The following is a 20,958-nucleotide window of genomic DNA, read 5'->3' as shown; positions in this document are numbered from 1 at the left end:
TTTGGAGGGGAGGAAAGGAGAAATTTTTCCTCTCATTCAATTTTTCAAACCAAACAAAGAGGCAAAATTCATCCCCTCTCCTCCAACCAAACACCCCCTTAATACTCAAATAAACAATGATATGAGATGATATTCAATCTATACTCAATTCGATTAGCTTAATTTTATCCAAATTATATCGGGATGAATAGGGGTTTGGGATGAGACAGGACATAGAATTGCCTTTGAGACGTCTCATATTATTATGAATATTATATATATATATATATTATTTCTTCTTTTTAAAAATATGCATTAAATATATTAATTATGTTAATATAATTTATTCTTATATTAATTATATTAATAATAAATTATATTGATTACAATTTTAAAATTTGCAATCCCTATTCAAAACTAAAAATTCTTGTTACTGATAATTTTAATGAGACAGAGCAAGTAGTATAAGGCAATCCCTATTTTGACAATATATTAATTATATTGATATAATTTATTCTTATATCTATCTATTTATTAATTTTTATTTATATTATATTTCTTACTTTATTTTTAGAAAAGCCAATAATAACTTCAAATATTTCAATTAAAGAAGAAAAAAACTGATTTGATATTGTGTTTAACTTGTTTATTACTATTATTTTTGCAACCTAGAGGTCATTTGTAGTTGCTATAATAATATATTATATCTCATGTATATTTGACTTTAAGTTATACACTTGTCGTTATAATTGATATAACTCAATAATTAAATTTTTTTATTGTGATTTATGTATTTGCTTTGTTTTGATTTTAAACTTAACAAATAAATATTATTATTTAAATCTTTCTTCTACGTTGTTCACTTTAAAGGGACGTCCGGTCCCCATCCTGATTTCAAATCTATCTAGTGTTTATCTAATACAAGTATGCTATAAATATGTACACTTGGATAATGGAAGAAGTTTCATACATATACTCGCTATTCGAAAATTTTGCTACCATGCATGTTTGGTTACATACGTACGTGTTTGTTTGAATTGATTCTTTAAAAAAAAAAAACAATAAAATAAAGCCAGCAGTGAAGAATGAAGGAGGCAAAATGATGGCGAGAAAGATATGCCAATCGGTGGTTGGTACTGTTGTTAATTTGATATGAGCGCTGACTTGAATCACACAACTGCGTTTAGCTTGCATTGACACCAATGATAATTGTATGTTTCTATTGTGCCTATTATTAATTAAAAAGTGGTGGATATTGCGTGTATTTAATTATAAAAAAGAGAAGAAAGTAGTGATCAGAAACCTAAAAATAATTCATGATATCATAACCTATTAAGTACACATTTGAATTTCAGTTGAATATAATAAGTTATGAAAATGATTAACTAAGTGGTAGATTTTAATCATAATTGATTATATTATAACACAATCTATTTAAATACTATTTTTTTAAAATTAATTTTAATAAAATTAAAAATATTTGAATAATTTAATCAGAATCAATTTTAACTATATAAATTATTATATAATTTAATTTTTAAATATCAAACATTAATTTTTTGAGAATACAAAATTTAAATTTTATTAAGAAAAAAAAAGAGAGAAGAGATGAGAGTTTAATTTTATTTTTATTAAATTATATGCTTTATTTGTAATTTTTTTGTGGGTTTTTTTTTGTAATTTTCTCTAATGTTTCTATCGGCTTGCGGGAAAATGCGCCAAATACGATAGAATTGATTTTTGTGTTTTTTTGACTGTTTGGGATAATTTATTGAAAAAATTAATTTTGAAAGGGAAAAATTAATTTTTTTTTATCCAAACACACTGTAAAAGGGACAATTTTAGCTAATGATCATATAAGAAAGATAGTTATAAGTGATTCAAAAAATTTTGAAAATTCTCCACAATATTTTTGGAGTAAATTGAAATAAAATGGGTGATTGAAAAGACCGAAACACCCTTTTGCAAAAGAAAGAAAAAAATAATTAATAACTGATATTGATAAATTAACAAGTAAAGTTAAAAAATTAATAACTAATGATTATGCATTTATGACAAAATGATTGAATTAATGTAATTATTAACAAGCCATATAATTTACAACTGATATTAGAAAATTAATAAATAAAAATTAGATAATTAACAACTGATATTAGTATGATTATTGACAAGTGAAGTCAGGTAATTTATAACTAATATTAATAAATTAATAAGTAAAATAAAAAAACTAATAATTATAATGATTTTTTTCAATCAAAATAAGTGAACAGGATTTACAAGTCAAATATTTAATAAGTTATGTTAACAAATTAACAAGTAAATTTGTAAAATTAAGAAGTAATATTTTTAAGATTATTGAGTCATAAAATTAACTAGTTAATTATTTAATAAGTAGTGTTAAGGAATTAATAAATACAAATAAGTAATTAATAAATAAAATTAGGTAATAATTAAGTATATGTTAATTTTGCAAAAGGATGTTTCAATGCTTTCAGCCACCTATTTTTTGTCAGTTGAATCCAAAAGCTGTCATGCCCTTTATGCCGTTGAACGAAGGCCGAGATAAGAGATGGTGCCACATTGTGAATCACACCTCCAAGCCAGGTGGTTGTGACCAACTCCTATTCTATGACTTTGCAGTGGGGGCTGACCTGAGAGGTTGACATGAGCTGTTCGTTTCTTAAATTTAACGAAGCTGTCCAAAGCTGATCTGCCACTTGTTTGTATGACCGAGGAACTCGCAAGCATCAGCCCGCCATTGTTGAAGTTGCCCTGAATCCGCTTGGGTGAGTTCAGATACCATCCTTAGAGAACTCTTTGAAGGTGTTCGTTGGCAAAATTTTCCTTCACACATCTACACTCTCCACCTGGGTAATCCCTTTTGTCCTTATTAAAAGATAGAGGTGGAGATTTATTAAATTTTTTTAAAAAAAGTTTATTGAATTTAAGATTTTTTTTTTTCAGTGAAACATATTAAAAGCCACTTGTTAATAAGATTATGTGAAATATTAGCAAAAAATTAAACTAAACTGAATATTTTGAGAGTCAAGAAAAAAGGAGGGCGTTTAATTGCACATGGATGGCGGGGGCCGGGTTTTTATGATTGAAGAGACACTCACATGTAATGCTGGGGATTTTGTTGGCGCAAGTTGTGAGTGCAATTTGAATATTGAATTGTTGATAAAATCATATTCATGACACAAACAGCGAAAACGCGAGGAGCATCTTAGTAGGGTCTTGTTGTATTGGAATCATCTACGAACATCTTCCGAGTAAGATTCTTGATCTGCCTCGGAGTCGTATCTGAATTATTTGTTGTTTCAAGGGGATGGCACGTCATATTGCTCCCTCACAACACTAGTTTAGACCGTCAAAATAGATAATCGTATGATTAAGTTGCATTAATTGTTGCATGCAAAATACTACAAAAAGAGAATCCTTAATTGTGCGACAGTCCAAGTTCGGAGTTCCTAGCTGTCAAGTCATTGTTTTCCTCAGCCAATTCCGTGCTTGACTGGGCCACGTGGATCAAAATGATTTGGGCCTGTGCCCCCCATGTGGGCAGATTCGGCTAGTCTATCTTTCTGGCCCAGATAGTATGGGCTCCTCCTCGTGGCTTGGGTCCATGTCCCTGTTGTCCAAAATGACGAAGGAGAGCCAGTGTGGCCCTTGCAAAAGACTGCTTTTTGAAGGACCCGCTTTCAATCATTCAATGGAGAACCACGTGTTTCGAAATCACGAGATGTTTTGATTTTGATTAATCCGTCTAAATAAATCCCCGGGAGTTCGCATTGGGCAATGGCCGTCACCTTTTCACCCCCGCCATCCTGGACATTATTGTTGTGATTCCTGAATTTTATGTCCTTGCTGGTCATTATTATTTATTTACGATGGGGACCTTCTCCCAAAAAAAAAAAAAAAAGTGGGGCAGGATTTTGTAAAATGAGGTGCGACTCCGCCCTGAATGTATTATTATTTTTTATATTTTTTATTTATTTATTTTATGTTTCTTTTACGTAATCATATGCTCATTTAAATTACGTAACTCAATTATTCTGTTAATTTTAAACCTATAAATCATTTGTAGTTATTATGCACTTAATTTTAAATTGTGACTGTTATGATGGTGTTTTTTAACTTTAAGTTATTACTTGTATTGTTTTGATTTTTGACTTCACAAGTTATGTAATTTAATAAATAAGTTAAATTATTTTTAGTTATTTAAATTTATATAATATTTTATTTTAGTCTTTTAACTTTATAAAATATCTTTTTAGTTCTTTAACCACATACTATTAATTTTATCCCAATAAATTTTTGCATTAAACTTTCAAGCATTGACAAAACATTTTCAAATATTAATATATTAAGTTTATTTTTTTAAAAAATAAGAATGATTAACATGAAAAATAATCATTTGAAACTAAAGATGTTAGGGTTAAAGGACCAAAAATATACTTTACAAAATTAAAAGATGAAACATTGAAATCTAATATAAAGTTAGAAAATTAAAAATATAAAGTTAGAAAATTAAAAGTATACTTTGACCTAATAAATATTATTATTCAGGTGTCTCTTTTATGTTTTGTTTGTTTTATCGACACATCCCGATCGCATCTCATCTTGAATAGAACAAGGTGATTTTTGGTATGGGATACATGACAAAAACTTACTCCCTCCATTTCTATTTATAAAAAAATTATTATTTTTAACTTTTTTTATATAATTAAAATCACATTTTTAAACAAGCATTTATTGCAAACTTCTTAAATTATCCCTTATAATTTTATCATTTATAATCATAAAAAATAATTAATAAAGATTTGACTAACACAATTAATAAAAAGTATTGTAGTTTAATTTTTTAATTTTCAAACACAATTAATATAGTTAATCAATTTTCTTACACTGTGTGATATAGTTTTTTTTCCTATAAATAAAAATAAAGAAAGCAGTTCCATTTATTTTTTAAGGCAAAACACAGGATAGGAATGTCTCAGTCCTGCCCTGTTTCGTAGACACCTCTAGAGAACAATAATGATAAAGAAGAACAAAGAAAACTCCTAAAAATAATTTTTAAAAATCTATAATTTTTTCTTCTCTTTATTTTCGTATCACTTTTACCTTCATCCAAATCAAGGGTAGTTTTAGAATCTTGTTGTGGTTCTAGAGAAAACAAGGCCATCATTCCGCCAATGGATTTTAACCGCTGTTCTTAAACTTTGGTTGAAAGGCACGCAATAGTGATATGATTTTGCATATATATATATATATATGGGAGGATCTGCTGTCACAAGTGATCACGAGTGGCATGTTCTGAATTTGAGGCATCGAACCATGTGAAACCGATCCACGAACGACGTCCTTGCTTTAAGCTGGCAAACGCAAGTTGTAGGCCATAAGGAATCACAAGGGTCGGCTGCAAATATTGTTGGGTTTTATGTTTGGTTAACCATATTTAATATCCAATAATTGGCACATACACACACATATGTAAAAGTAACATTCAGCCATGCGAGAGTCGATTTTCAGCCGTAAACTATCCGAGACGATCTGGGAAGCCTTGAATGTGCATAAAGGCGCGCGAAAATAATATTCACAATGATTCAGGCATCCGAGACTATTTGCATGTATACTAATTTACCCTTTTCTTTTTGTAATAAATAGAAGGAGTAGGCTCTGCTGACAACCAGAAATCTCTCTTTTGAAATACTGAAAGCAATTAATAAATCTCTCTTAATTAATTAAATTTCTACGTAAATATTGATTGATATTTGAATCTCCAACAACTTATTCAATTAAGTGATGAGAACCTATACCGTTCATGTTAACTTTAGTGGATTGATTTACCTTTTTCTATTTTCTTCAATAATAATATATGTAACAGGGATATTATATCACAGCTTATTATATAAAATAAAGTATAAGTTTAGAGGTTTAGGCTGCTTGACCTCAGCCACTGAGACAGCTGATAATGCAACATCCTTGTTTTTTTTGTTTTCTTTTCTTTTCTCGCATCGCGTTTCATATTCCGTGCATTGTGGAATGCGTGCGTAGCGATTTGCAGCGAGATGAGGAAAGATTTTCAAAACTTTGAAACATATATCTCACACACACATTTTTTATTTTACATATCTTTGATAGTAGTATAGGGCTTAGGACATATATCTTGATCAAAACTATTAAAATAAAAGGTTGAAAAATCTTATATGACGGTATTGATAAATATACAATACCTAAAATCGATCACGCGTGTGGTGCGTTGATAAGGAAATCATCATGCTCTGGAAACCAAGAGCTCGATCGTCAGTTGACTTTTAGTTTTGACAGCATTGGCAGTACTGTATAAGTACAGAACATATATCTATCTAAAATAGATCAATTGATTAGGACAGATCAATTAATCATGTATGATTAAAATTCACAGCGATAAACAAATGGGGTTTACATATATCCACATATAAACTGTAACTCCTAGATTAGTTTCGAACTTTTGACAGCTCGTGGAAGTTGTCATGTCAATTTCCATTCATTCACAGGACAGGAGGGTGAGGCAGCTGGTGAAAAGAGATATATACTGGAAGTGTTGCTTCATCCTCAAGCTAGTTGGGTTTTGTGATTATTATTCTTCTTGTAAGTTTTTAATGCTCCATCGTCGTTGTGTATTCATGTGATTTTGAGGCTTTTTTTGGGGTGGGGGGGAGAGTTTGCTTTAAGAACAAATTTAGTTAGGTAATGGAGCCATATTAAAGTCCTATCAAAGGAAAATTCCTGATACTTAAACATTCCGTTTTTGAATGCAAGTTTTGTTTTATTTCTGGCCTTGCATCTTCACACTTGTACTTCATCGATGCTGATAATCAATCAATCCATGTCTTTCTATGTTGCCAAATGAAGTTTTGAGAAACGTGAATAGAACAAATGGTCCACATCTGGCTTTGGACTATCTTTGTTTTCTTTTGATGGCTACCAACCATTTTTAGTTATAAAATGCTAGAGCCAGGAATTCAGATTCCCATTAGCCTTGCTGTAACGATCTTTTTCGGGTTTTATGCAACACCACAGGCATTCAAATCCTCTAAAGTTGGCCTCTTTTTGAACATAAAGTATTTGTATCGTATTGCTGAACATAGAGCATCCAGATCCATATACCACGAAGATGCAGACCATGCACTCGGGATTGATTTTCAACCAAACCTTTTCACACGAGCAGCACGAGTGGCTTCTTTAATTTGAAAAGACCTTCTTCCAGATCAACAAAAATGGATTGGAATGACGTGATTGGTTCTGGTTGCTTGTGTGATCTGTTAATTAATTACCATATGATTAAGTTGGTTAATTAATTAATTAAGCTGAGACGATGGCTCCACACGTTGTGAATCTCTGATCGAGGGAAGGCAAGCCACACAGAACTGTCCACGACACATGCATATTGAAATATATTGACACTTGGTGGCGTTGAATTTTTAATAAAGGTAGGAAAATTTCGGTGGAATCTGTTTCTGGATAAGTGCCCGTGACTCCATAATTAATCATTAACTAGACTTATTAATCATAATCATTGAGTGCACGTATAATTTTCTCACAGATCCCAGTCTTCGGATGGCATACATATACATATCTTGATTTTTAATGACCTTATCAGTGAAATTAATAATTTCATAGCTATAGGACAATTTGCGTAGCTAGCGCGAGGCAGATTCTAGTAAGTACGAACGTGGCAAGAGACTTGGACCACTTAATTTTGTGAGGTTGTGTTTAATTAATTAATTACCAGTCTTGGATATGACTCCAGTAAATTAAACTAACGAATCTTCTCTTGTTTTGTTCTTTGAGTAATGGAAATCATTGATTATTGACTGATTAGCCAAAAAGGCATAACTAATCGAGGTCGATGTTAACTGGTCAAAAAAAAAATCGAGGTCGATGTTTAATAACTGATGAGTAAGTAGTACATCAAATCAATCGAGGAAGAAATTAAAATCTGGTGTAACTAAACTTCAAAGCCTTTTAATTAATTAGTTTTGTGGTTGTAGCTAGGCTCGTAGGCCTCTCTGGCTTTGTCTTGCGCTTCAGATGCGATGACGTATAAGAGTGACGGTGAAATGGAAAGAGGGCGGAAAAAATTATCGAAATGTATTTATATACGGATATTTCACCAGTACCTAATTCCAATGACTTGGGTTAATGATTTTGAAATTGCACAACAACTGCTCCCTCAAATCTTTCAACTTTTCCCTTACCAGAAAAAACAATATTTTAATAACTGAACCGCACAGTGAATCAAAAAAGTCTATGGTCATGGTTTTTATAATTTAATTGATTAGTGTGGTAATTGAATGATAGATATAATAATTAAATAAAAAATAATATTTATATATATACGCACATATATATAATATATTAAAAATATTAATAATATCATTTTTAGTTTAGAGTTGTTCATTCATAATATATTAAATTTTAATTTTTTTTTATTTTTTTCACACACATATATACCTTATTTGTTTTTCAAAATAAATGAGTTTTTAATTTTCTCTATGCTTTTATTAATATAATGCCAATAAATAAATTATGCACTCGAGATCTTACTATAATATCAAAAACTATGTTACAATTTATATTTTTAAATAGAATAAAAAATTTAGTACTAAAATAAGAGTAAAAATGGGGGGTCAAAATGGTCCAGCTATTCTAGATCTTTGGTTTTCTCCAAGTTTTTAAGAACGACCAAGTCAAAGTAGGGCAACTGTAAGAATGGGCCAAATGATTAGACTGGATCACTTTCTTCTCAGAGCAATGGTAACTGTCGAGCTGGTTCAAGTAAAAATATTCCATACAACACAACTCATGGCATTGGAGATGTGGATGAATTTTTTTTCAACGATGTGATATCTCATACTTGTATCATATAATTATTAAGGATGATAAAACTTTTAATTTTTTAAATTGTCTTATATCTAAAGGGGCAATCACTCCAACATTACACATAAATGTTTCAATTATCAATTTAATCTCTCAAGTTTAATTTTTATTGATTTAATCTTTATTTATTTAAAGAGGGTGTAACATTGTTAAAATATGATGATATAAATAATAGAATATTGATGATGTCATGAATTTATCTTATAATAATGAAAATAAATATTTCTTTGAGTCGGAAAAAATGAACTCATAAATTTTAAAAACCAAACAAACCAAAGTGCACCATAATTGATAAAAAAAGCTGATTTGAAGATTAATTTATTCTCAATTAATTGTATCTACATGTTATATCTTTAACATGTGTGCACATTAGATTAATTTAAGTATCAATTTATGTTTTAAAATTTAATGGTCTAAATAATTTAAGAATGTAAAGGCTTAAGTTGATAAAAATTAAATTTGAGGTATCAAATTGATAATTAAAATAAATTTAAAATACTATCCTAAGTATTATATTAGTAATAAATTGTTGTTGTCGTTGTTATTTTTTATGGAATAGCACGACGATAGACATTTGTCATGCATGTCTAATATACAAATCTGGTTTTCCAAGATATTAGGACGAGGAAAAGGAGACGGATCCCGTCAAGCTAAAATAAAATAACATATAAAATAAAAAGGTGTAAGATTTATGGTCACTCACTCTCATTTGATCGAAGTTAGGTTCACTAATGTCATTTTTGAGGTTTCAAGTTTCGACTTTTGGCAGTGAACAAATCTAAAAAAAATTCTTGTGCGATAAAACCAATGATGATTTCAACACAGCGACGTACGAGTAAGCATTGGCAAATTTTGCACTTAATTAGCTTATAACAATACCTGTCTCTTCATAAATCAAAGGCATACCACGTCTCTCTCATCATCTTTCCAAAAAAAAGAAAAAGAGAGGATTTTATGTAAATAATGTATTACAGATACCACGGAATTTATGAATTTCACATTTCCAAATTTCTAGTGGGCCAGGTTCAATTACCCAAAAAAAAAAGCCTAAAATAATTTACGGAGGAGGATGTAGCTCAACGGTGGAGATTTCTGAGGCCATCGAGGCGTCAAGCGGTCAAGGCGTACTGTGATTCATTGATGAAATGAACGGCCAAGATTGAAGGACTGCACAAGAATGACAGTTAATGATAAAACCCATGGAATTGACTGGCTTTGTTTCCTTTTACAAGCGGAGGAAATCATAATTCTGACTGTCCTTAGTCGATCATCTATTTGCAAATATTTTTATTAGTTTCCCAATTTTATTAACAAAATACACAGTTTTTAAATCTAAATAAAGTGCGCTATCCATCTCGTGCAACAACATATGTCCTATACACGCTCAAGAAAGTATAATATACTCCAGTAATTAGTTAACTAATTTACACAAATTAAATAGATCATGTGAGTTATTTATTTGTGAAATGTTTGTGATGATTTTCTTAAAATACCTATCATTTTAATTACTTATATTGGAATATATTGTCAACATAGCATATATATCATACAATAATCTGACTATAAATGTAGTTCAAGAAAAATAAAAAAATATAAAAGATAAAAGAAATTGAAATCTTATATTTAGAACCAAAATAAACCCTCAACTAACTTTTATATCAAGGATCCCACCCAGGGAGCAATTCCATGGAATATTTTGTATACTTGTTCGCTATGTATGCAAATTAAATAACAGAAATTAATTCATTAAAGTAATTTCTCAATTTTTATAATAATAAATTATTTTAGAATCGTTTTTTTTGAACAATCTAGTAAAAGACTAACATATTACCAAACAAATACTAAATTTCACTCATTTTTATTAATAAAAAATAATATTCATCATGTAACAATAATAGAAATATTTTTAGAAGCCAATATTGTTATACATTTTAGTTAGAGTATGCATGATAGAGTGTTAATATATAGACGAAGTGCTAATATATGCATGCTAGAGTTATTTTTAGTTTTCTAGCTTTATCCTTGTGTTTTATAAAATTTTCTTTAATTATTTACTTCCGTTAGTTTCGTCAACATTTAATTCTTGAAAAAAATATTTTCACAAAAAAACAATGATTGTTATAAATAATAATAATTTAAAATTAATGGCATCAAAATTAAAGAACTTAAAAGATACTCTATAGGGAATAAATTAAATTTTTATGTAAAATAAAAAGATCAAAAATATACTTCAGCCAATATATACACATGATCATCTTTTGACTTAAAGGAAAAAATGTGCACATATTTTAGTTCTGATAATTATTTTTTGAATAATTCTTATATCTCTGCTAATAAATTTTAAAAAGACACTTAAAATTGCAAAAAAAAAAGGTAATAAATTGTGAAAAAGGGATTGACATTATTCTCATTTAATTATATTGTGGAAGGGTAGCTATATGCTATAGCCTTCAAATTGAAAACAAACCTGCTTGGGAACAGAAGATATCAGGAACTATTCTTATTAAGCCTAACATTGCTAGTCTGACTCGTAATATATGGTATACGACGCAGTAGTTGTACAAAAAGAAAGTTGATGCCTCCAGAGACTGTAGCAGTAATTGTTTGACAGGGCGCAGGGATTATTTATTCATAATGATGTAATATCATGTGAGTTATAACCTTTTCCCCTCCGTGTAAACCAAACAACGACTACCATCTACGTTCAGAGGATGCTGCATGATATTGACTGGTTTGCTGTTGGGGACACACGCACGCACACACAAGTGAGTATATTGTTTCGTATTGCCGGTGACGGTTCCTGTAACAAGGGAGGTTTTCGTTTCCCAAGTCCTAACCACAACTCGCTGGTTTATGTTTTAATTAACATCATATAATCATCTGTGCGTTTATTTATTCATTAATTCCATCCTTACTGTTTTTCAACCATGGAATCTACATTCACAAGCTTCCAAAACCTTTCCCAAATTCCCACCTTTGTGCCAGCTAATAAACCTCCCCACTTCACACATACTTGGTATTACATCCTTCACTGCCTCTTCACATTTCCACCACTATATAAACCACCCTTCTCTTCCCATTCCTCCCATCTCTTCCAAACTCCACTAGTTATACACTTATAACTATCTCTTGAAGAGAAACAAGCTACCATAGCTAGCCACCTCACTAGGATTTCCAGATCACCTCATCAATGGCCTCCAAACCTTGTTCCTCCTTCGCTCTTTTCCTGCTCCTCAACCTTCTCTTCTTTTCCATGGTTTCTGCTTGCTATAACTGTCCTGGCGGTTCAAACCCAAGGCCCAGGCCGAGACCTTTCCCCAACCCCTTCAACCCCAGCCCCTCGCCAGGAACTGGAACCGGAACCGGAACCGGTACGGGAACAGGAACTGGTACCGGAACAGGAACCGGTACTGGAACAGGAACAGCTACGTGTCCCAGGGACGCACTGAAACTAGGGGTGTGCGCCAATGTGCTGAACGGTTTGCTCAACGTGACAATTGGTCAGCCGCCGGTGACCCCATGCTGCACTCTCATCCAAGGGCTAGCAGACCTTGAGGCCGCCGTCTGCCTCTGCACCGCCATACGAGCTAACATTCTAGGCATCAACCTCAACATTCCAATCTCTCTCAGCTTGCTTCTCAACGTTTGCTCTAGGCAAGTCCCTCGTAACTTCCAATGTGCTTGATGATCCCATCAGCTATACGTACTCCGTCTTCCATCTTTCATATCAGCGGCCTTCTTAATTATTATCGTGTTATTCCATTTGTTTCAACTGCTACAAATTAAATTGTAGTATCATGTGTGTGATTTATTACGTACTTTTATGATTAATTGGATGCTAGCTAGCCGCATGCCTAGTTATCCTTTATTATTATCATCTACAGTTAGTGCTTGTTTGATTTCATTTGTGCTAGGAGTCAAAAATAAGTTTCCCCGTGTTTACTTACCAAGTAAATTGTAAGGGGAACCACAAAGATTAAACATAGTGTTCTTCATTATAAAGAAATGGTTCAATTACTCCTTCTTTGTCGTCTCCATCTCTAGCTCTGTTCCCTAGTTCTAGTGTGTGTGTGTGTGTGTTTAGCTAGCTCTTTTGCCTTCTGCTTTCGTCTCTACACACAAAAGAAGGAAAACAGAGATCAGGAAAAAGGAAAAAGAAAATGGAAGCAGATTGAGCCGGATGGATTCAGAAAGTTGGTGTTATATAACTCGCAACATTATTCTTGATATTATTTTATTTATAATTTTATATAGAATTGAAAAACTAACATGTCTTTTCCTTACTTTCCAATTTTCATATGCATATATGAACACTTTTTCTGATGGAAAAATATAAATAACCAAGGAAATATATACGATGAGTGGCATAGGGGCCAGGGCTAGGCATCTGATCAGTCGGATGGATCCATGGGGGTGAACTGAAGTGAATGATTGAAACCATTTGATGATATCTAGAATGTCGTTTTCCTGTTGGAATTAGAAGCCAAACAACCTCTTTCGCTTCTTTGTTGAACGGACTATTGGCTTCATTAAATTTCATAGCAGGCAATACTGACAAATTGCTATCGCGAAAACGAGCCATTCGCCACCAGAAAAGGCACTATTTAACCCGTGACAGGTAACGCGGTCAAAAATATTTCTCAAAGAAGAAAAAGGATGTTCATTTGAAAACCTTATGCAAAAAGTGAAGATTCTATACTTTTGGAGATCTATTTCACAGTATTCGAAGTTAATTAATTATGCTAAGAATTTACTGTGGGATCATGTGAAGTTTGAGAGTTTTTTTACTTGTCGAAGTCATGTGTTTGGTAATGATAGGTTCATTATAAACTCGGCTAATGTGTCTGTAGATATATTTATCTTGCTCTTGGAAATGAATATATTGAGTATTGACCACTTTGGTGCACAAAGAAGCTTTAATTTGAAATAAACAAAATGGAATATGCAGGGTCTATCGAAAATCCTGATATCTGTTTTACATAAAACAATAGAATATCGAGAGCATGCTGAGTACAGAGATTCATATCCCTAAATTTACTCATGAGTTACGAATATTTTATGAAAATGAAGTTATTTAATGGCTTTCCTTTAGATAGAGTAAGGCTACCAAGGAGCACATGTAAATATGTTCTGGATATACATGCATGTTGCATGTAATCGGAATTTTCCCACCGAAGAAAAGAAACAAGCTACAACAGTTGAAATAGATGAATCATATATATGTTGTTGGAGAGAGAATGAGGATCGAGGTTGATCAACTTATCGTAAAAAGTAAGGCTTCTGCATATTGGAATGATTATGAAATCCAATTTATATATGGGATTTAAACGGTCCCGATCACCACCCGTGAATCTTGTTTGGCCACATCCGATAACAAAAGCAAGCAAATGTTATGTTTTGTTTGACTTGGAGGCAACAAAGCAAGGATCCTTTATCTTCCGCTTTTGATTTCTTCTTCTTTCTTTGTTTTTTTAGGGTAGGGTGGGTAGGAGAGGATACAGGACCCTTGTATTATTTCTAACTGCAATGTCAACACATGGTATAATATCAAAATGAGAGATATGATTACGTGTAGAACTAGTTTGTTACATTTAATAATACATATTTTTATAATAAACGTATAGATTGACTTGCTAGACAAGCAGATCAAGATTATCCTTCAAGTGATCAGTGTTGTGATCCACTTTTGCCCATTGATATGAATTAATTTTTTTTTTCTGTGTGACGTTGTATTTCAAAAAAAAAAACAAACAAACAAACAACCAAACAGAGAAATAGTACATCAAAAGGCTCAAAGCCAGTCTCGCTTGAAATTAGTTGAGAAAGGTATCCGACTATCATTGGTTCATTATACAATGACACTTGTACTAAAGTTCATTAGAGCAAGAATAGGGGCCACACTAGGCCTGTGGTAACGTGGAAGTGGTTCAGTAAGAGAATTGCAGGACCACAATGCACAATGAAGCCCATCGTTATGGTCTTATTGATGGGGGTCAAGTACTCCAGAATCATCCACATGAAGAATAAGTCAGTGATTTAAGTTTGAAGTCACCAGTAATACAAGAACTTGCATACCGAGCAGAGATTAGAGAAAGTGAGGGTAAAAGGGTTTGCAGTTCCGTTGGTTGGGATGGTCTTGTAATTTCGAGAGTGAACTTATACAATCGATGTCGGAGGCACATTAATATTCTTCCTTGTTCTCCAACCTCTGAAACGCTTCGAGCATACTCCAGAATGAAAATATAAGAAAATGGTGTACTTGGAGAACAAGGTATTCAAAAGAGGCCCATAAGAATGACACGCTTCTCTCATAATTCATATATAATTTTTTGACAGCTCCGCGTTTTTCATCTTCACTCTTATGGCACAAGTTCAAGCATGGATATCACATATTCCAGATGGATCGTATACACGAGTTCAAGCATAATACTAAAACACATAATACCAGCATGACCAAATTTTATTTTTGTCTTTAACTAACTCATTATTTGATTAAAAAAAATCTTTGACTGGAATAAAAGTAATAGAAGTTTCACATTTTGATAGAAACAGAAATGATGGAGTGATGTTATCAAAAGAAGAAAAAAAGAAAAAAGAAAAGAGAATGATGGAGTGAACGAACAAGGAGCATTTTGATATGGGGGCAAGGACAGGTGTAAGTCTGCGTTTTTGGGAAGATTTTTTGGATATCTGTTATTTGTTGACATGTCGTGATTTTTTATTGACATTGTAAATTTGGGTTTATGTTCGATCTCTAAATTAAATCATCTAGTCTGTGAGAAGATATTTGTTCATGAACCTTGACGAAGAACAATGGGAGAAGATGATTCCATAGCATTGAACTATCATGAGTCGGGTAGATTGGTTGCAGACCGAATCCTTGAATTCATATGTACTCATTATTTATATATTTTTTAGAATTTTTTTTTTATATTCTGAAATTGTGAAGATCATGTTGGGGAGAATGAAGAAGATCATCCATGAGGAAGAAGCTGATGCATCAATGCATACTTTTCATGAAAGCCAAACAAAAATCATTTTAAGATTCCAGCTAAATTTTTGATTTATCAAATACACTTTTAAATCTAATTCATTTTTCCTTTACTTTTTTTTTTCTGCGCATTTCTATCAAAATGCTTTAAGGCAACCAAATTAAGTTTCCACACTTGAGATTCTTCCGTACTGGTTTCTTTAACCCCACATAGTCTAAAGCCTACTGTCACTTGCTTTTTAGGCCTTTTCATTTGTCTGCAACGAAGAGCCATCTCATTGTTGCATTACAGATCATTTTAGCTGCGTATCAAAATAATTTTAATCCAACATTTAATGATTCGAAAGCTAGAAAAACCTTTCCGATTTATGTCACTCAGGTTCGATCCTCTTGAGAACCTGTACCGACCATTTTACCACAAAAAAGAAAAGAAAAAGAAAAAAAGCGAGCTAGACGTAAATTACCAGAAATGTGTGTGTGTGTGTGTAATTAAAATGGTACTGACCTCTACAGCAAAACAATCATTTACTCCAGCATTCATCAACCCAAATATTCTTGACAGAATGAATCTTTCAACTATTTTTGCAAAACGATGAATCTTTTGGTAGCTCCTTTTCCCACTCACTCATCAGAACACCGCCCCCCAACCCCGGGGAAAAAAAAACCACTCTTTTTCTTCTTCTTCTTCTTCTTCTTCCTTTTGCCTTAATTCGCTCATTATACTGGTTCGAACTTTGAATTCAAATGGTCCTGAATTTTTCCCAACCAAAACTCCAAGTCTCTACCCAGATCACATCTAAAAAGTCCGAACCCAACCCAATCGCCAACCGGATAGAACCACGCAGATTGAGTTATCAGTTTCATCAAGTGGTTTAGGTTTCAGCGTGAATACTTCTTAAAAAAATCACTCATTTTAATATTATTCTTGTCCAAGCACACTTAATTGCAAAGTTTGAAAGAAAAATGATAAAGAGGTTTCAAAAAATTAATTAATTTAAATTAAGTCTTAAGTGTAAAATTTTTATAATTGTTTTTCCTATTAAGATTTGAAAAAATAAGTTATAAATTCTTCACATAAAAAATACAAAATTAAAAAATGAACTAACAAATTTTTGAAGTTTGAAACTTAAAACTTAATTTAAATTAATTAATTATCTTGAGACTTATATGTTATTCTTCCTAATTCTAAAGAGATTCAGTGCATTAGTTTTAGAATGATAAACTGAAAAGGTTGCTGACATGCTCCCTGAGGAAGCTCCCAAGAATAGGCAACTTTTCACTTCCATTGATACTGTCCAAGAATCTGAGGACCCTAGCGCGCGCTGATGAATTGGGATCTCCATCCCCACCCTTTCGCAATATGTAGTTAACTTGGGCTTTGCCCTCCTTTTTAATTGTTTTTTTCAAAAAAACTGGTTTAGGGTTAAAACACCCCTATTAATTTGGGAAGAATAACAGAAAAATCTTAAAAATATCAATTAATTCCAGTTAAATTTTAAATATTAAATTTTAAAAATTTACAATTCAATCTTTCAATACAATTACATTGTGATAAATTTACTATTTATATTTTAAATTTTAACAGAAAAATATAAAATTTTTTATTTTTTAACCATATTAAAATTAAAAAATTAAATTATAAATTTTTAAAATTTAACACTTGAAATTTAATTTAAATTAATTTTTTTGAAACTTTTTTGTTATTCTCGCATCCATGTGTCCCCGTCCACCCTGCCACCATAATTCTTCTTAACGTTGGGACTTGAGGCCAAACCAAAAAAAAAAAAAAAAAAAGCTTGCGAAATTATTTTCCCCTTCCATCTTAAGTACACATTCCTGAAATCCAGAGTGCACAGAAATTGGCCCACGTGATAAAGTTCATTCCTTACGATAAACCAACGGAAGTGATGGAGTTCGAGAAAAAAGATAAGCGTGAGACTCATATAAAAAGAAATAAAACAGACGCGACTCTTCCATTCCAGAAGTTGATTTGGGCCGGTCTTCACCATTCATTATTCTTAACCAGATAGGAACACAAATAACCATGAAGAACGGATATATCGGACAGCAATGGCTCATTCCATCATTGCATTTGAATCCTATGGTTCACCTCCAAGCTCCACTCGCAGATTGTCGTATGGATACACTTTCGGTGTCTTGTCAAAAGGAAATAAGAAATTAATCTATCAGTATATATTAAGTATCTGCCACAGGAAAAAAAAATGCATGGGAAACTTCAAAACCAGAAGAATATCAAAATGCAATGACTGGGGCGGGAACGTGGGGATCATATAGACCAGGCTTTGGACACACGACAGAGAAAATACTTGGTAGCACAAGATCAGGTGTAAAAAATGATGATGGTTTAATCAATGAGCAAGCCTTGACACTACACAAAGCTTGACGGTGACTCAGTCAACGAGCAAAACATGATATTACACGTAGCTTCAAAAAATTTAGAAAGGAGCGGTGCCATGTCCCACACATTTTGAACACTTGTGCGTTGCACTTTTATCAGGTCACAAAGTCCATATTTGTTTTATACTTGGTATCTACCTCGTCATTTTGAACACTGATTTCATATGCACTGTGATACTTGTGTGTTGCAATTTTATCATGTCTCAATGCCCATATTCTACAACTGCAACTGCCCTATATCACAAGGCATTTGAAGATAAAGGACAATGGCTCCAATCTACTATCTACTATAAGATAAAATTTGTAAGAAGCCAATTTGACTAATTTGGCTCGTAAGTAGTGTTATGATTTGAGATAACCGATTTGTATCAGCTTATGTGTTTTGTTGTTTAGTAGAATAATTTAATGGGCAAGTATTTTGTTTGTAACTTTTGAAACTTAGGCTAGTCTTATTAAAGGGATTACATGTTCAAACCAGCCACCCTGTTATTCCAGTCAGCAGTGCCATAATCAAAAAGAAACCTCGTGCAACTCAGCAAGATCATCACAGTGCTCAACTTTTCACAAGTTCGTGAAAGTTCAATCACGTTTACTGCATGCTATCAACATAAAAATCAAAATGCCTTTATATTAATATTGAAGAACCATCCATCTTCTAAGCCATTGACCTAACTTTAAGCCAAAAGACGAAATTAGAATCTAAAGAAAACCTTCCATGACCTCCATATTTAATATCATTTCTGACCCATTTAATTTGTTAAGGAAGCAAAGAAAATTTCATCATTAGGCCAAGGAATGATCTGGTGACATGGACCTGCCACAAAAACCTCTCCCACAACCTTAACAAGCATTTCACCACCAGGATGATTCACTGTTATAAACATTTCTGGCTTTGATGTAATAACATACTTATGAGCTGTATGCAATTGTAAACATACATAAAGCTAGATATCTAATAAACATATATATATTAAGTAAAGTTTCAGGCTAGATTCTTTTTCTTGAAGTACAAGGAGTGAAATAAGGAATGCAGTAGTCCTGAAGATCTAAAGCATTAGACTGCATAACAGCTCAAGGCACATTACCTAAGCACATTGCCTGTTAATAAAATTAACATCCTATTGAACTTAAAACTATTTGCTTCCCCTTGATTCACATCAATATGTCAATATAGAATCCAATCCATAACAAGTTACACTATTCACAAGCCATGAACAACGTTTCTTTAAATTTTGTGCAAAGCATATGGAAAAGCATGTCTAGTTAATAACAACAACAATAAATTATCACAGACTTGAATTTAGCACACAACCTGTATCAGATGGTTACAAGAAAGACCAAACCATAAAAATTAAAAGACATTGACATTGCTTTGTGCACTTCTCTTCCATCTCCAGTGAGTGATTATCGGTGATTGCTAACAGTAATACTACTCGAAGATACAATGAGACATTCCAAAGGAAATGTTAAGAGCCTAAAAATTCCAATACATTTCATTACAAGAATTTATAACAGTAAACTCAACCATAAGAATCAATTCCAAATCTAACATTCAGTAGGAATAAATTAAAAAATAGGACTTACAAAAGGTATCTTGGAGGCCTTGTCATTCCACACGGCCAATAGTCCAAGAGAGGCAAAAAATCCCAACCCCCCACATAGCCAGGCCAAAGCTTCATACTGATTTCAAAATTTAAACAGAATAAAGAAATAATTCGTAATTATTTCAAAATTGAATAGAATAAGCTAGAGATTAGTAAATAAATTTTAAAAAAAAGAGTAAAGGAAAGAAAGCACTTCGACTGCTACATCGTCTTACCTTTCCGATTGTATCTGCAATACGATCAATACACGGTTCGGGAAAAGAAGTCCCGTTGTCCCACATCAACTCATCGTTTACAGGAAGCTGAGAACCCAGATAAAAATACGAGAAAATTTCAGGGAAGCCACATCACATTGTTTCGTATCTTCCAATATCAGCTATGAACATGGAGTTTAGGTTAAGGGAATAATATGAACCGGTTTATCGGGTACAATATGCTTGCCGACTGGGAGGCCCATCCCGGAACGGAGGCGGAGAGAAGAAGCCGCAGATCGGCCTATGACCCCGTTTCCGCCCAAGATCCTCGACGCTGCGCTTGCTAATCTTCCTGCCATGATTTCTCCCCAGAACCTTGCTGCGAAGTGCAAAGGAACACATAGGCACTAAAAATCAATCCCTCCTCACAGCGATGGCAAGTATACGACATCGTTTAACTTTACTGCCCCTTTCGATCTTGGTTTTTTTTTTTTTTTTTTTGCGTTCTCTTTCCCTAATTCGGGCTGGACCTTTTCCAAGCACAGTCAGTGTTGTACTTGTACAGTTATGCTCTATGAAATTACTCGTAACTCCGGACTCAGTGACTTGGCTATGAAGCTGCATGAATATATGAATATCCATCCAAAGCTCTGTACATTTTAGATTCTACGTAGCTATTGAGATGAAAATAAAATAGCATCAAATTTGTACAAGACAATTCTATTTTGAATAGTCCGGGTATGAACAATCAATTTGATCTTAACACGTTTGAAACACGTGCGGGAAACATGGGATATATTGTATATGGGTCATTGCCTTAGGCCTTCAAAAAACTTTCTTAATGGCC

At 32.6% G+C, this 20,958-nt stretch overlaps 2 protein-coding genes across 2 annotated transcripts; one reads left to right on the top strand and one right to left on the bottom strand.

Annotated features, from left to right (window-relative positions):
• The first annotated feature begins 11,986 nt into the window (after positions 1–11,986).
• Positions 11,987–12,921, top strand: LOC129321528 (14 kDa proline-rich protein DC2.15-like). Its single transcript, XM_054967316.1, has one exon. It carries the CDS (start codon positions 12,095–12,097, stop codon positions 12,587–12,589), a length of 495 nt encoding a protein of 164 aa, XP_054823291.1. The 5' UTR covers positions 11,987–12,094; the 3' UTR covers positions 12,590–12,921.
• A 4,833-nt stretch (positions 12,922–17,754) lies between these two features.
• LOC129322733 (NADH dehydrogenase [ubiquinone] 1 beta subcomplex subunit 8, mitochondrial) lies at positions 17,755–20,529 on the bottom strand. The gene is made up of 4 exons (XM_054969089.1): positions 20,333–20,529; positions 20,133–20,219; positions 19,898–19,993; positions 17,755–18,051 (listed from the first exon to the last, which is right to left on the bottom strand). The coding sequence occupies exons 1-4, from the start codon at positions 20,468–20,470 to the stop codon at positions 17,995–17,997; spliced, it is 378 nt and encodes a 125-aa protein (XP_054825064.1). The 5' UTR covers positions 20,471–20,529; the 3' UTR covers positions 17,755–17,994.
• Positions 20,530–20,958: the final 429 nt, after the last annotated feature.

The sequence above is a fragment of the Prosopis cineraria genome, unplaced genomic scaffold (assembly GCF_029017545.1).
Source record: "Prosopis cineraria cultivar Desert tree isolate PC_DT_omini unplaced genomic scaffold, ASM2901754v1 PC10, whole genome shotgun sequence".
Classification (NCBI taxonomy): Eukaryota; Viridiplantae; Streptophyta; class Magnoliopsida; order Fabales; family Fabaceae; genus Prosopis; species Prosopis cineraria.
The sequence above is the reverse complement of the archived record's forward strand: the minus strand, read 5'-3'. Positions and strand labels throughout refer to the sequence as shown.